This window comes from Buteo buteo, chromosome 12 (genome assembly GCF_964188355.1).
Source record: "Buteo buteo chromosome 12, bButBut1.hap1.1, whole genome shotgun sequence".
In the NCBI taxonomy this organism is placed as follows: domain Eukaryota; kingdom Metazoa; phylum Chordata; class Aves; order Accipitriformes; family Accipitridae; genus Buteo; species Buteo buteo.
The window spans coordinates 37,766,013-37,780,419 of NC_134182.1; the positions used below are offsets into that span (position 1 = coordinate 37,766,013).

Here is a 14,407-nt window from a genome sequence, read left to right on the forward strand (position 1 = left end):
GGGGGGGGAGAAGAGCCGTGTCTGGGTGCCAAGGGCTGTGGGTCGCAGGGGGAAGCCCCACCTCGCCCCCCGCAGCCCCCAGCCCTCCCAAATGCCCACGAGTGGTTGGGTTTACCTGCTCCCCCACCCCCGCCGCTCCGCTGCTGCGAGGGAGCCCGTCCGCGGCGGAGCCAAAAGCAGGTTTCTGTCGCCACCTCGCGATGGAGAAGCGCTGGCATGTCGCGATGGGCCGGCCGGGGAACGCGGCTTCGAGACGGACACAGGACCCGGCAGCAGGGCTGGGTTTGGGAATCGCTGCTTTATTAGGGCCGGGGAACCCCAAACCGCCTCCAGCCCCCCCTGCGACCCCCGCAGCGGAGCGGCAGCCCCGACCCCCGGGGGGGGTGGCAGGGAGAAAGCCTGGGGGGTTGCAGCAAGCAGGGCTTGGACGGACACAGCTCTTCCCGGTGCTGGAGAGGGATGCTGTGCCCATCCCGGTACCGTGGAAGGATGTTGTGCCCATCCCAGTGCTATAGAAGGATGCTGTGCTGATCCCAGTGCTGTGGAAGGATGCTGTGCCCATCCCAGTGCTGTGGAAGGATGCTGTGCCCATCCCGGTGCCATGGAAGAATGCTGTGCCCATCCCGGTACTGCGGAAGGATGCTGTGCTGATCCCGGTGCCGTGGAAGGATGCTGCGCTTACTGTGTGCCTTTGGGGGGTTATCAGCAGCAGTCCTCTCCTCCCTCGACAACCCAGAGCACGTTCCCCATGTCCCAGATGCATGCAAGCGGGAAGGGTGCTGCTGAGAGGAGGTTTTCGGTGAAGGTCGCTGTGGTCGGATGTTGGCTCATGCGCTGCAGACACACGCTGGAGCCGTTTGGCCTCCTGCAACCATTTTGAGCAGAGCCTTGCAAACCTTCAGAGCAAGTCAGGCACTTATCATCCCTTCCCTGGTGGTGTCCCTGACGCTCTTCAAGAAGCTGAAGATGTGGGACCCGCCGGTCCCTTTGGCCTCCAGCGCGGACAGGGGCTTCACCGCAGAGGGGCCAGCCCTGTCACCCGGGTCTGCCTGCCCAGCCTTGGCTTTGGCCGCCGCAACGGTGATGTACTTGGTGACGATGGTGATGTGGTAGGACCTGAAGTCTGCCAGTGCCGAGACGCACCGGTTGAAAGCCGTGCAGAGCCGTGCGTCTCCAGAGGAGAGCACGTGCTGCTTCAGGGAGGGGGCACGGCGGATCTCCTCCACAAAGGCTCTGTGGGGTGGGGGCATGTAGTCCCTCATCCTGTGCAGGAAGGCAGCTGCAAGACACCAGAAAAAAGATAAATAAGTTGTGGGCAAGTAGGTTAAAGCACCCTGATGCTCTCAAAGAGCGGCCCGATTGGAGCACTGGTGCTGGCGTGGTCTGCAGGGACCACTGCGCTGGGTGCTACCCGACAGCCTGCGCAGCCTCCTGCCCTCCACTCTTCCATCTCCGTGCCTCCGATTAATTGAGAAAGAAAACCCATATTAGGTCAATGCTCCATTAGGCTTGGTCTTAACCCTAAAAGGCAGGTTTTAGCCCTTGCTCTCAGACTTTCGGTTTCAGGTTGTTTAGGGGGTTTTTTGCTATTAGAGTGGTTTTGCTAATTTCTGATAAATACATTCTGTTGTGGGCCAGACTAATGCGAAACTATGTGAATGGATGAGCTAAATTACTGGCAAGATGCTGGTGCACTCTGCTCCCTCTTCTCAGTACCCATATATAACCTCAGTAAAAAGCTGACACACAAAAAGCAAAGTCTGTCCATCTGGGAATTTATAGCACTGAGGAAGTGCCTGCCAGAGCTTCGTTTATAGACTTCCTCCCTAATGAACCGGGCAAAGCCTCATCCCAGCTGGGATCTGCGAGGGTTTTGCGAGGGCAAGATGGGCACGTGTCCTGTCGACTGCCACACACAGCCGTCCCACGGCTGTGGGAATCGCTCTGGCTCGGTTCTTCCCCCACTCCTTATTTGCTTGGGAAAAAGAAAAAGTGTGTGACTTACTGCTCTCCTCGCTATGGCGGATCCCCAGGAGCTCATCAAAAGCGTGAAGGATGGTGCTCTGTGCCGCGCTCCCTCCCGAGTACGCCATGGGCTCGTCCGATACTCCTTCGTATATCAACCCGTCCGGCATGGCGGGGTTATCTTTCCAGCTGAGGGGGAAGACATGGAAGTCAGGCAGGGAACGGCCACGGGGCGGCTGATAACAGGGGGATGCTGCGAGAAGAGACCCTGGGCCGGCAAGATTGAGTGAAACCTTCCTGACCTGGCTCATGGATCTCCTCCTCCTCTCTCAGCCTTGCCAGCTATCCTCAAACGCGAGATAAACTTGGAAATCAAACACTGCGTCGAGGCACACGACAAGGTCATGGGTGTAGGGAGAAATCCTTAGTTATCCTTTGCCAAGGAACTAGGGATGGTTCTATGGGGTTGCTGCGCTTTGGTGAGCACCCCACAGCATGGTGCCGGGACACCCTGCCCTCCGCCTGGCTGCACCTCCATCCCCAAATCGGGTCCCGGCTCCGCCAGGTCCCGCATGGTGGTTTGCATGTGCAGAGCTGCTTTGGGTGTGCAAGAGGTGAGGAGGCATTTATCTGGGCAATAGCGGCACTTAACATTAATTCCTTGAAATCCCAGCGGCCATTAGGAGAAGCTGAGTTGCCTCTGCGGCAGATAGAGTCGCCCAAATGCTCTTCCGAGCCCTTGAAGTTTGTACTTTGGATTTTTCTCTGTTCTTGTTACTCTTGAGATGATGTCTTTAAAGACAGCGCAGGACAGCCTGCCTTTATTTATTTCAGCAGAGAACAAGCCTGTAATGTAATTTCCTCCCTCCCATAAAGCTGCTCATCCTCGGCAAGCCCAGGAACTGGGCAGCGTTAGTGCCTCCCCCCCGTACACCATTAACTCACAGCCCCTGTCATCTGGCTTTATGTGCCTGTTGTGCAAAAATGGATAAATCCTTGCTCACAAATGGAAGGAGCAGTTATAATTTCAGAGAGATAATGTGCCTGGCACAAAAATATCTCTTGACCTTCTAAAGAATGCACCATTTCATGAAGCTTTCGGTGCTGGCTGCTAAGGCTGTTTGACTGCTGGAGCAGATTTTGCACAAACTGCAGAGAAAATAGATTCATTATCAAATACCATAATATTTTTAGCTCTCCCAGGGATGTATTTATAGTAACCTTTACTAGTGGGAAGTTCTTATAAGCAGAAGAGAATTTAAAAGGCATGTTTTTCCAGGCTGATGACCATCAAGACAAGGTCAGCTTGGATAAAAAATGAGAGAAACATAATCAGGATGCATGGAGACTTTTGACTTAGGAATGCCGAGATATACCAAAGAGAAATAAAAATAGAAACCCCCTGAGAAGCCCGGGAGCAGAGCAGTTGGGGATGCTCGCAGACCCGCAGGGAAGATGAGGGATAGCATACCAACAGCACTGGGCTCTCATGGCCATGTTTCTGCCTTGCCCAATGGACTTTTTTCAGTATTTGCAGGGGAATAGGGTTTTTTAATTAATGGAATGGCAAGGGAGCAACAGCAAGAGGCTTGTTATAGATGTTTCCTTAACACACAGGGGGAAGAGACCCCACTTGGCTTCGTAGCTTTGTGTGTACAGTGTGCAAAGTAAAGAGAAATAAGTCTCCTGTCAAAACTGCTCGGGCCAAGAGCAGGAATGATTCATTTCTGCACAATCACAGCCATTGCAGCACAGAGACTGTGCCGGAGCCAAGCTGAAGTTCAGGATGGAGAGAAGCTGGTGGGGAGGCAGACCCCAGCCCTCTGCCACGGTCCTTGCCCAGCAGCTCCAGCTCCGTGCGGGCAGATCAAGCGCCTGGGATCTCCATCCCTCGAGAGGGACAGGACCACGTCGCCCTCAGAGCCACCACTGCCGGACACAGTGCTGGTTCCTACCCTGCCTGGGGGACCCTGTGCCGCATTTGGGCTGCCCCTTCCCAGCGCATCCCCTGCTCCCCCCAGCCCCGGGAGCTGCCGACACGGTGGCTTTGGGAGGAAATGTGCCACACTTACCCGGAGAGAAAGATCCGGATCACAGCATAAAATACTGATGGATCCACATAGTCTAGGAGGAAATCAGATCATAGATGTTACTGCGGGCAAAAGGCAATTAGTTCCCACCGCGTCGGCATTTCCCGTGTGGCAGCGCTCCCCGCTCCGCCACAGCTGAGGCAACCCAAATCTGTGCCCTGAGAAGAACCCGACAGGAGGGACCGGTGCATTCCACGGTGCTGATGCTCCCCCCCGCAGTGGGCTTCCCCCGGCTGGGCTCCTCGAGGCACTGCTGTGCTCAGTATAACATTGCTCAGAGCTATACTCTGCCCCAAAACACCCCACACTTTTACCCCAGGCCCATTTGGGTGCTCAAACACTATGCATCATCCTGGGAGCACTGAGCTTCCCCTGAATGGCTCCCGCATCCTCCCGCTCGCTCCCTCCAGAGACGCTTTATGGGCCAAGCGCATTTACGCTAATGCATCCTATGAGCTAAAGCGTGCACAGCGATGTGAGGACACGAGCTGCCCTCCAGCTGAAGGCTGCTGTTACCATGCATCCGTTTCAAAGCCTTGCTCATGTCCCCGATGGCCTCTGCCAGCTCCTGCAGGGCTTTGTGCAGGGTCTCCTCATCAAGCCGCAGGATGGCACGAATGGCCTGAATGATTGCCTGCGAGAGGAGAGGAGGGAGAGCACAAAGTGTTGAGGAGGCTGGAATGTCTGTGTACAGCAGCTCTGCATACCCACTGCCACCCACGCCAGCTCTGCCCCTTCCCCCAGCCTGCGAGCGAGCGTGCAGGGGACGGGTACACCCCGTGGGTGTGCGCTTTCCAGGCGAGCAAAGAGCTACAGGGCACGGCGGTACCCTACCTTAATCCCAGGCACAGCCGCCTTCTCAACCAGGAGGGTGACGAGGATGAAGCCTCGCAGGCTGTCTCCCCCGGGCAGCGAAATGATGGTGTCCAGGTTCCTGCAGGGGCGACGGGCAGAGCAGCCGAGCGTGCGGGGGTTAGGAGGACGTTTGCTCAGGATCTCCCCGCACACCCCAGGACCCACTGAGTCCTTGGAGAAAGACCCTCCCGGCTGCAGAGCCTCTTATCTGCATCACGGGTAGAGACGAGTTGGCACAGAGCAAAAGGGGAGAGGGGCTGCTTTGGTTTTGAGGGACCCGTGACCCTCCCCATGCACTCGCTGGGGTAAAAGTCTGGTCCATGACAGCCAGGCTCTGCGTGGACTAGAGCAGCCCACGGTTCAGCTGCGGTCATGGCACTTTGCTGTTGTTGCAGTGGTATTTGCGTGCCAAAGACTGAGCTGTTTTTGTTGTGCTCATATATCAAGAGATAGGTTCAAGCTAAGCAGAGCCCTGCAGTGTTGGAGTGCTAAGCCAATTCAAACAAAACTAATACTGTTAGAAAATAAATAAGCATCTTAAATACTTACTCAATTTCCAGAGGCCTGAAGGCATTTCGGTTATTGCCAACAAATGCACAAGAAAAGGAGAGAGAAAGAGAGACGTTATAAATTGTTTCAGTAATGGACTGTGCTCTGTGGGAGACAAAGGAGCTCGCTGGCCCATGGGAAGCGCCGTCCCCTGCGGGGATGCTCCCAGAGGCAGCCAGTTCACCACTGGGCACCTGCATCTGCACCCATGAGACAGCCCCCCAGTGATGGTGGGTTTTCAATGGTTTTTGGCAGAATGGGAGCGGTTTGGGAACCATTTGTCCTGTGTGCTGGATGGGACCTGCTCAGGCTCATCGTGGTTGCCCCGACTGCGGGATGAGCTGCCCTCCGTCCACCCGTGTTTGCCCGTTTACCTGTTGGGGTTCTTTCTCCTCCAGTTGGCCAACACAAAGTCCGTGTGGCTGAGGATGGGGGGGAGGCCCAGGGCCTGCGAGACCTCCCAGAAGGGGACGGCGAGATTTTGGGGCAGGACCTGAAGAGCACAAAGCACAGAAGAAGATGGGGTCACTGTCAGGCTGGTGAAAGGTGCCCGTCTACAAGCATCCAACCGGGCAGGAGGGGTCTACGGGCAGCCTCAGGAAAGAGGCTTTGCTCCCATGGGATGAGTCCCAGGGGAGCACCATCAGCCCCAGATCCCAAGGAGCAGCTGAACCTGCTCCACATTGCTTTTACCTTCACGGTGCCCTCCTCGCCCTCCTGCCAGAGGTAGCCCATCGTGATGAAGCTGAGCACCAGATGCGCCAAGTGCAGCTCCTCACGCCCTCGCAGGTGCCGGGTGCTCAGCTGCGGCATCTGCCAGGGAGACCTTTGGAAGCAAGGGGCACCGCAGGCGATGCCAAGGGACCCCCGCAGTGGGGGGCTGCCCCACCAGCCGGGGGGAGACCCTCCTAGTGCTTCTCCCTGCCCTCGCCCTCCCCCTGCAAGCCTCCGTTCCCTCCCACGCCTGCAAGATTTGCGACTGGTTCGTGAGCATGGACAGTAAACGGTGGGATTTTACTCCAAAAGGTGTTCCTCTCCCTCGCGCATGAGAGCGGCCGATCCCCGTGTGCCAGAGGGGTCCGGCCAGGCCAGGGGGCTCGTGGAACGCCTGAAATCCTCAGTGGGGAGCACGGCCAGGACAAGCTGTGGCTCTCATGACATCTAGAGGGTTTCCCCTGCCACCGCATGCTGCTCGACACGTTCCAGCCCTCGCTGCCTCGTCTGGCCGGTGCGCTGTAGGAGTTATTTCTGTGCCGATGTTTTGCACAGTATTAGTCCTGTCTGCGTGAGTCCTTGCTGAGGACACGGCTTTGCTGTTGGTTTGCTTTTCCATGCGGGTTGTTTTTTTTTTTTGCAGACACTGCTGTGTCAGACCAAGGTTTGAGAGAGAGCTCCAGAGTCAGGAAAGATAAAACAGGTACCTGGTGAACTTGTGAGCGGAGCCGATGGTTCGCGATCAGCTGAGGCAGGTCATGGGCAATCTCCATCCAGGGACCGTAGGGCTCCGGCAGCTCCGTCTTGGTAGAGAGAGGCGAGAGGGAGGGCTGTTAATGCACAGAGTCTGGCTGCACAGGGTGTCATAAGGCTGCGTCTCGTCTCTCCCCCTGGTTCCTGAGCAGCTCAGGACTGAGACAGGGCAAGATAAGTCCAGGGGTTAAATGTGGTGTCAGCAGAGGGGCTGTGCAAGAAGCAGGGGCAGGCTCAGGGGAGAGTGCAGCCCCCTCCCCTAAAGAGGAGACTTCAGGGCTGTGCTGGGCAGGGGGACATGCTGCCGCTGTCGTCCTTCGCAAAGGAGGGAACAGAGGGCGCGGAGATAAGCCGAGCCCTGGGTAAAATTCTCAGAGTTGATGAGAGACAACACCCAAACTCTCCTGCTCCAGTCCCTGCTCTAATGCAGAAGAGCTGTAGGGTCTGGGGAGAAAAGGGAATTGGAGCGATGGGAGCTGGAGCAGGGCTGTGACTTGCCGCTGGGGCTGGGCAGCCCCAGGGAGGGCCAGGCCAGTCATTGCCCAGCCGGGGGGCTTTCACCGTCCTGCTCTGTTGTGTTTGCGAAAAGGTTTTTCTGGGGCACTGGCAGGGGAGAGGGAGGCGAGCGGACACCGCCAGCCCCGGCTCCCAGCATCCAACCAGCCTTGCACATTGTGGCTAATGGTTTGTGTCTGGTTCCCCCTCTTGTAATACCAGCCTGCGTGATCACGAATTAATAGATGATAAACAAGCATCTGCCTGTCCCTCAGCGCTCCCACTGCGAGGTGAGCCCAGTGATAAATGGCGCTGCTTTCAGCACAGGAGATCTGCAGTCTGACTGCTCTCCTTACACTCCCTGAAATCCTGTAAAGCCAAGGCCAATGTGTGAATTGCAAAGCTCCTTCTCCTCTCCCCTGTACCACTTGCTGCAGCCAGTTTAATAATTTTTAAAGCAAGGGGCTTGTCCTATGAAACTGTCTAAGCCAAAACAGCATGTGCCTTCCTCGTTGCTTTTTATAAACTGTTGAGTAGCACTGAATTGAAACCCAACCAGAAAGCCGCTCACCAACCCCTCTATTTTCCTGTTCTCTGTCTCCTGTAGCATGCAGAAGCGGTGGCACAGCCGTCTCCTACCAGAGGGTCGGGAAGAAGGAAGCCGTACTCCTCGGAGAGCTGAAACCGTGTCAGCACCAGAGGCAGCGGGGTCTCCTCTGTGCCTTCGCCGCCCTCCATCGCCTGGCGCTGGCTGTAGGGTCGGGACGTGCTCTGGCTCGGCGGAGACGCACCGGCTGCCCCGCTCCCGGTATGTGCTGAGCCAGCACCGTGTGCCGCGGTCACGTACCTTGTCCTGGGGGGAGCTGGGGCCTGGCTGCCCAATGGCCGGAGGGTCCGAGCAAACAAGATTAAAGGTTGCTGAGAAGGCAGTGCTGCGCAGCAAACATTGATCTCCATCCCTGTGGGCATCCACCTATGGGGAAGGCTCAGGGAAGCGCCCTTGACCTGGGTAGGGGCTGTGAGCTGTCTCCCCCGCTGCCAGAACTTTCCCTCGGAACCGCAGGCGTGCTCCAGGCTCCCGGGGGAGGCTGCAGCAAAGGAGCCTGGGGTGCTTTAGGCTGGCGACAGCTCAGGGATGCTGTCCCTGCAGCTGGGCTTCCCCAGGATCCTGGCAATGCCAAACTCATGTCCTGTGGGGCTGCGCTTGGTCTGCAGGAACCACGCAAGAACCAAGGACTGTTCTCATCTTGCTGGAAACCGCAGAGCCCAGGTACACCGTGAGCGCAGCATGGAGCCCACACCGCAGCAGGGACCTGCAGCCACCACAGGCACCAGGTAGGGCCCGGCAGGGCAGATGTGCGTGGGGGGCTCTGGGAGCTGCCCGCAGCTCCTGGCAGGCTGTGTGACACCCCCCAAGTGCCAGAGCCCAGGGACCATTGTCCCTGCAGGAGCGATATATGAGGCACGCACCGTATCCTCAGGCCCATGCTCACATGAGGTGCCGCTGATGTATGCACTAACAGCATGCCCAGCACAGCCAAAATAAATTAATGGGAGCCACATCCAAAGCAGCTGCTGCAGAATTAAGTGCTGCGCAGCAGGGAGCGAAACTCCCTAATCCGCATTTCGTGTCACATAGGAGTTTATCTGCATTTCCAGCGAGCTGTCTAATGGCTGAACGTGAGCTGATGGTGTCATTAAATTCCCAGTGCCAAACAAAGTGCAAGACCAGAATGACGGCTTTAATTAGCAGTAGTGAATGGTGTGCTGGTAGTGTGCTTGCACCAGAGCACCAGCCGTGCTCTCCTCGCATCTGCACACATCCACTCCCAGGGAGGCTGAGTGGACAGTGATGCACAGAGGGTAATTAGACCTCCTTGCAACGAGAGTCTGCAGGCTTCTGACCTAATTGCAATGCATAGGAGCACAACCGTGCAGGTCTTTCTCGTGGAAAGGCTGGAGGGTTTTGTGTGCCACGGTGTGCCCATGCTGGGCAGGGCACCCTGAGCCCACCCAAATCTGAAGTTGAGTGCTGTGGTTTGCCTGTCCAGGGGCTGCAGCCACAGCGAGGAGGGGACCGCCGGGCACGAGGGGATCTCCTGGCGTGACGCCTAGTCTGATGAGTCAGGTTTCCTCCGCCACCGCCGCCCCAGCCCACCCTCCCACCGGCCCCACGCCAGCGGGAAGGAGCCTGCAGCCACGCCACGGTGGGGACCGTGCATCCGCCCCACGCTCTTCCTGTGCGTCGGCCGCGATGGCGTGAGCCCCCCGGCGCCGCCGAGAGCCGCCCCAGCCCGGCGCCTGGCAGGGCAGGGTCCCCGTGGCTGAGGGTCACCGGAGCAGGCCGGTGGGTCCCCCCCCATCCGAGGGGGGCTTGGCAGGACGCGCTGGTTTCCTGGGGGAAAATCAGCACTGTGAGCGCTACCTGCGCAGAAAGCTTCCCGTGCCGGGGGCCAGGGCTGGAGATGTCTGGATGCTAGGGAAGGGCTGGGATGGGGGAGGCACAGAGAGCGAGATGGGCATCTCGGTGGGGTAGCAGGTCTGGGAGCACTGGAGAAAACACAGGTGCCCCCTTGCCGGGGCAGGGGTGGAGGTTGGCAGTGTCCTGGCCCACAGGCTAAGGTGGTCATGCAGTGCCGCAGCGGGTCAGTCGGCTGCACCCGAGGGTGTTGGACAGCCCCTCTCCTGGCGCTGCTGGTCGGTCTTCACTGCCTGGGGATGGGGACAGGACCAGGGAGGCGTCTGCAAGGGCTGGCAGTGGCAGAGCACGTCAGTACAGTGGTACCAGACCCTGGGGGGCCTCCCAGGGCAGGATGCTCTGAAGTGTTGGGCTGCGTTGCCTGTCTGTATGACTAATAAACTCCCTGTAGCCTCAGCCTAGAAAGCGTTTCGCTCCTCAAGTGGAGATGTGTTTTGCCCCAGGCAGTTTTGGCGTGGTTGTAGGAGATGTGCTTCCATCCCAGCTGGCAGAGATGGCTGGAGGGACAAAACTGTTGCCAGTCCTTGTATCCCTGAATGCACCAAGCAAAGCCATGGTCCCAGGGCAGATGTGCTGAGTAGAAAGCATCACCCGGTCAGTGCCACTACCAGTGTCCCACACCTCGACTCCAGCTGCTGCCACTGCTGCCCCCACCAGCAGGGCCCCAAGGAAGCAGCTCGTGCCACTGTCCCCACCTAGGAAGGAGAGGAGGACATCCAGGTTCCTGTGGGACTAAATGGTGTCCCCAGAGTCAGGTAGGTGATGCTCTGGGATCGCAGTAGCAATTTTCCAGCTCTTCTGAGATGCTGTGTGCAGCACAGTGCAAGACCCTACTTCTATGGACCAGCCACGGCTGCGGGGTCAGGACAGGAGTGAGTGTTCTTGTGTCTGTCCTGTTTGCATTGAAGCTGTCAGCGCTGCCAGCCTGTGTGGATTCCCTTCCTTCTCTGGCTGGCTGAGAGGCGGTCTGCACGAACTGGGATGGCACCAGCCCGTGGGCTCGGCGCAGCATCCCAGCACCCACCATGGGTTTGGGGCTCAACAGGTAGTGGTGCCAGGAGGAGAGGTGGGTGCTGTGGTCAGGGTGGCTGAGCGTAGGGGCCAGGGTCACAGTGCAGGGATGGGAGCGGGCCATGAGGGCCAGCAGAGTGGGGCAGACAGGCTAGGAGCGGGGACTCTGTGTGTTTGCTGTGCTGGGCACAGTGCTGTGTAGCTGCATCCCTATTCTGCCCTGCATGGGAACATGGTGGCCGGGGCAGTGCAGGAGTGGAGCAGGGGAGCACCAAGCCGTGCCACGTCCTTGCTCTCCCCCTGCCCCACCTATCCTATTTGGATAAAGGCCAGAGCCAGGCATGCAGAGGCAGCTCCTAGGTCCTGGGTGCCAAACAGCAGCATCCAAGGGGAGGGGAGTGTGGGTCTGGGGTGGGCAATGTCCCATCGGATCCTGGAGGGCATAGTCGGTGGGAGGTGAGGAGCAGCTCCTCCACAGTGAAATCCATGGCAAGTGATGTAAGGGTGCAGGTTCGCAGCATGGGTGCTCCTTGGGCACAGAGGGTGACACAGGCTCTCGGGGGCTCTGTGGTTGCTCCGTTGCTTGACTGACACATGGCCAGGCCTGCTCCCCTCCTGCCTCACCAGCTCTAAGTCCAACAAGGGCCAGGGCTGGCAGGCACCTCTCACTCAGTCAATCTGTCAATCACTGCCATCACACTGGGCACAAGCCGGTCAGGGCTGGCTGCATGTCCTGGCCATGTCGCGGGCAGGAGCAGCCCTTGCCCACACCATCAGAGCACACAGCCGGGGCTCCTCCACCCATTTAGGGGCCTCCCAGTCCAGGCACGGTTCTGGCACATAGTGCCGCTCAGGGATCACACAACTCCTCAGAGATCGTAGATACCTTTCATTGAACAACAAACACGACAACAAGAGACACACTACACATGCTTACAGTGATCGTGACATAGACTGCGGGCCACTTTGCTCCCAAGCCTGGGGCTGTGGGCATCTCCACCGCTGTGCTGCACTGCAACGTCCTCCCTGTGGTGCTCACCATGGACTGTGCTCCAACACCCGCTGCCAGAGAGCAAACACCACAGAGGCATCACTTCTGGGCAGCACCCACCTCCAGCCACCACCACCCCGAGGTCCCTGCCCGCCCAAGGGCTGCTTCGCACAGGACTGCCCAAGCAGCTTGCCACGCATGCTGCTTCCACTCTCCAGGCTCACGTGCCAAGAGACACAGACCCTGTCTGAGGACCGGTCCCACCACCTGCACCCCAGCTAGCTCTCCAGAGAGCCCACCACAGGGACAGCCCTCAGCACCTCACCCGCTGAGTCTGCTTGCACGGGCAGGCACCTCCATGCACAGGGCCGCTCGGCATCCCGCACCCCCCAGGGCCCCCTCGCCGCATCCTCGCCAAACGCATGTCACTTCTGCCCGCCCCTGCATGAGCACCAAGACCAACAACTCCCCAACTTGGACAACACTCTCTACCACCGCAGTCCTCCCCTATCCCCCTGACAAACCAGCCGCCCGTAGGATCGCTGAGGTTGAAAAGACCCTTAAGATCATCGAGTCCAACTGCTAACCCAGCACTGCCAAGTCCACCACTAAACCATGTCCCTAAGTGCCACATTACACGCCTTTTGAACATCTCCAGGGATGGTGACTCCACCGCTTCCCTGGGCAGCCTGTTCCAATGCTTGACAACCCTTTCGGTGAAGAAATTACTCCTAATAACCAAGCTAAACTTCCCCTGGTGCAACTTAAGGCTGTTTCCTCTCATCCTATCATCACTTGCTACTTAGGAAAAGAGACCGACCCCCCACCTCGCTACCATGTCCTTTTCTCCAGGCTAAACAAGCCCAGTTCTCTCAGCTGCTCCTCATAAGACTTGCTCTCTAGACCCTTCACGAGCTTCATTGCTCTTCTTTGGACACACTCCAGCACTTCAATGTCTTTCTTGTAGTGAGGGGCCCAAAACTGAACACAGTATTCGACGTGTGGCCTCAGCAGTGCTGAGTACAGGGGGACGATCACTTCCCTAGTCCTGCTGGTCACACTATTTCTGACACAAGCCAGGATGCTATTGGCATTCTTGGCCACCTGGGCACACTGCTGGCTCATATTCAGCCGGCTGTCAACCAACACCCCCAGATCCTTTTCAGCCGGGCAGCTTTCCAGCCACTCTTCCCCAAGCCTGTAGCACTACATGGCGTTGTTGTGACCAAAGTGCATGACCCGGCACTTGGTCTTGTTGAACCTCATACAATTGGCTTTGGCTCATCAAAATCCAGCCTGTCCAGATCCCTCTGTAGAGCCTTCCTACCCTCCAGCAGATCAACCCTCCCTCCCAACTTGGTGGTGTCTGCAACCTTACTGAGGGTGCACTTGATCCCCTCGTCCAGATCATTGATAAAGATATTAAACAGAACTGACCCCAATACTGAGCCTTGGGGAACATCCTTCTCAAAACTGACCCTGGCCATGGCGCCCAACTCGCACACACCCTCGGCTGGCCTCTACGCAGCACTGCTGGGACATGTCCTGGAACTCGCCTGCTGGTGCATCACGCCAACAGCCATTACGGTGACTTGCCCTACAAGCTGCAACAACTACAGCAGGTCCCTTCTAACTAATTCCACTATTCCATGCCACTCTATGCTACTTTACTCCACTCTGTTCCACCCTACTTTCCTATTGCACTCACGCACCTTCTCCCAGCAAGCACCTTTTAAGCTTCACTGCTCAGAGCTCATGGTAACGCCACCAGCCAGGCTGTTGTCTGCTGCCACATGCCCGGGACATCTGGCCGCCTGCCACCTCCTAATCACCCACTCTGACTCCCATGGCTTCTACCGGCCACATCTGCAGGCATCTGGGAGCCACCATGCCACAGAGACCCTGCCACCGCCCACCTGCAACTCCAACAACCGTACTGCCTGCGGTGCCCTGACCCCTACATCGATGCTGACACTAAGGCCGCTTCCCTGCCAATGTCAAGGCACACACAATGGCTCCCTCTCCCCTATTTCCACTGCCAGCTCCACCGGCACCCCTGCAGCACAAGCCCAGCACAAAAAAACAATCAGCCACTTGGGCAATGGCTTACATTTCAATGTCCTTCCCTGCTGTGCTGCTACACATCCAACATGCCTCTTTCCTCGTTGACACAATCCTTGTCTTTCAACCTAGAGTGGGACCAGGAAGGCAGCTCCTGTCAGTCATAGAGCTGCCTAGAGCTGCAGGGAGCAAAAAACCTTTTCCCAGCACTGCTGCCAGCCCCATGGCAGCACCGCCACCTCATCCCTTCATCATCCATCGCTCCCGCTTCCTCTTCCTGCCTCTGCCGTGCTGCATGGCAAGAGTCCTTGTCCGGGCTCCAGCCTTCCTGCTGCCTATGGCCACCTCCATGTCACCTACACACCATCACCTTGACACCCTTTGGTGCACAGAACAGACTCACTTGTCTTCATCCAGATCCTCCATGGCAAGACAGTGCCTCAG

General features: G+C 57.7%; 1 protein-coding gene and 1 long non-coding RNA gene across 2 annotated transcripts; one reads left to right on the plus strand and one right to left on the minus strand.

Annotated features, from left to right (window-relative positions):
- Positions 1-385: 385 nt before the first annotated feature.
- Positions 386-14,091, minus strand: LOC142038220 (indoleamine 2,3-dioxygenase 2-like). Its single transcript, XM_075043433.1, has 12 exons — positions 14,013-14,091; positions 11,849-11,973; positions 8,061-8,394; positions 6,881-6,976; positions 6,153-6,272; positions 5,834-5,952; positions 5,460-5,474; positions 4,890-4,989; positions 4,572-4,689; positions 4,038-4,089; positions 2,006-2,154; positions 386-1,279 (listed from the first exon to the last, which is right to left on the minus strand). Exons 2-12 carry the CDS (start codon positions 11,860-11,862, stop codon positions 909-911), a joined length of 1,488 nt encoding a protein of 495 aa, XP_074899534.1. The 5' UTR covers positions 11,863-11,973; positions 14,013-14,091; the 3' UTR covers positions 386-908.
- LOC142038221 (uncharacterized) lies at positions 8,202-9,579 on the plus strand. Its single transcript, XR_012652541.1, has 3 exons — positions 8,202-8,229; positions 8,637-8,756; positions 9,473-9,579. It is a non-coding gene; the product is annotated as an uncharacterized LOC142038221 (long non-coding RNA).
- Positions 14,092-14,407: the final 316 nt, after the last annotated feature.

Excerpts from the sequence above, each read along its gene's own strand:
- LOC142038220 (XM_075043433.1), bottom strand. Across the intron at positions 5,953-6,152 it reads GCGAGGAGGGCACCGTGAAG|GTCCTGCCCCAAAATCTCGC; the intron begins GTAAAAGCAATG and ends TGTGCTCTTCAG. Across the intron at positions 1,280-2,005 it reads CCGCCATAGCGAGGAGAGCA|CTGCCTTCCTGCACAGGATG; the intron begins GTAAGTCACACA and ends GGTGTCTTGCAG.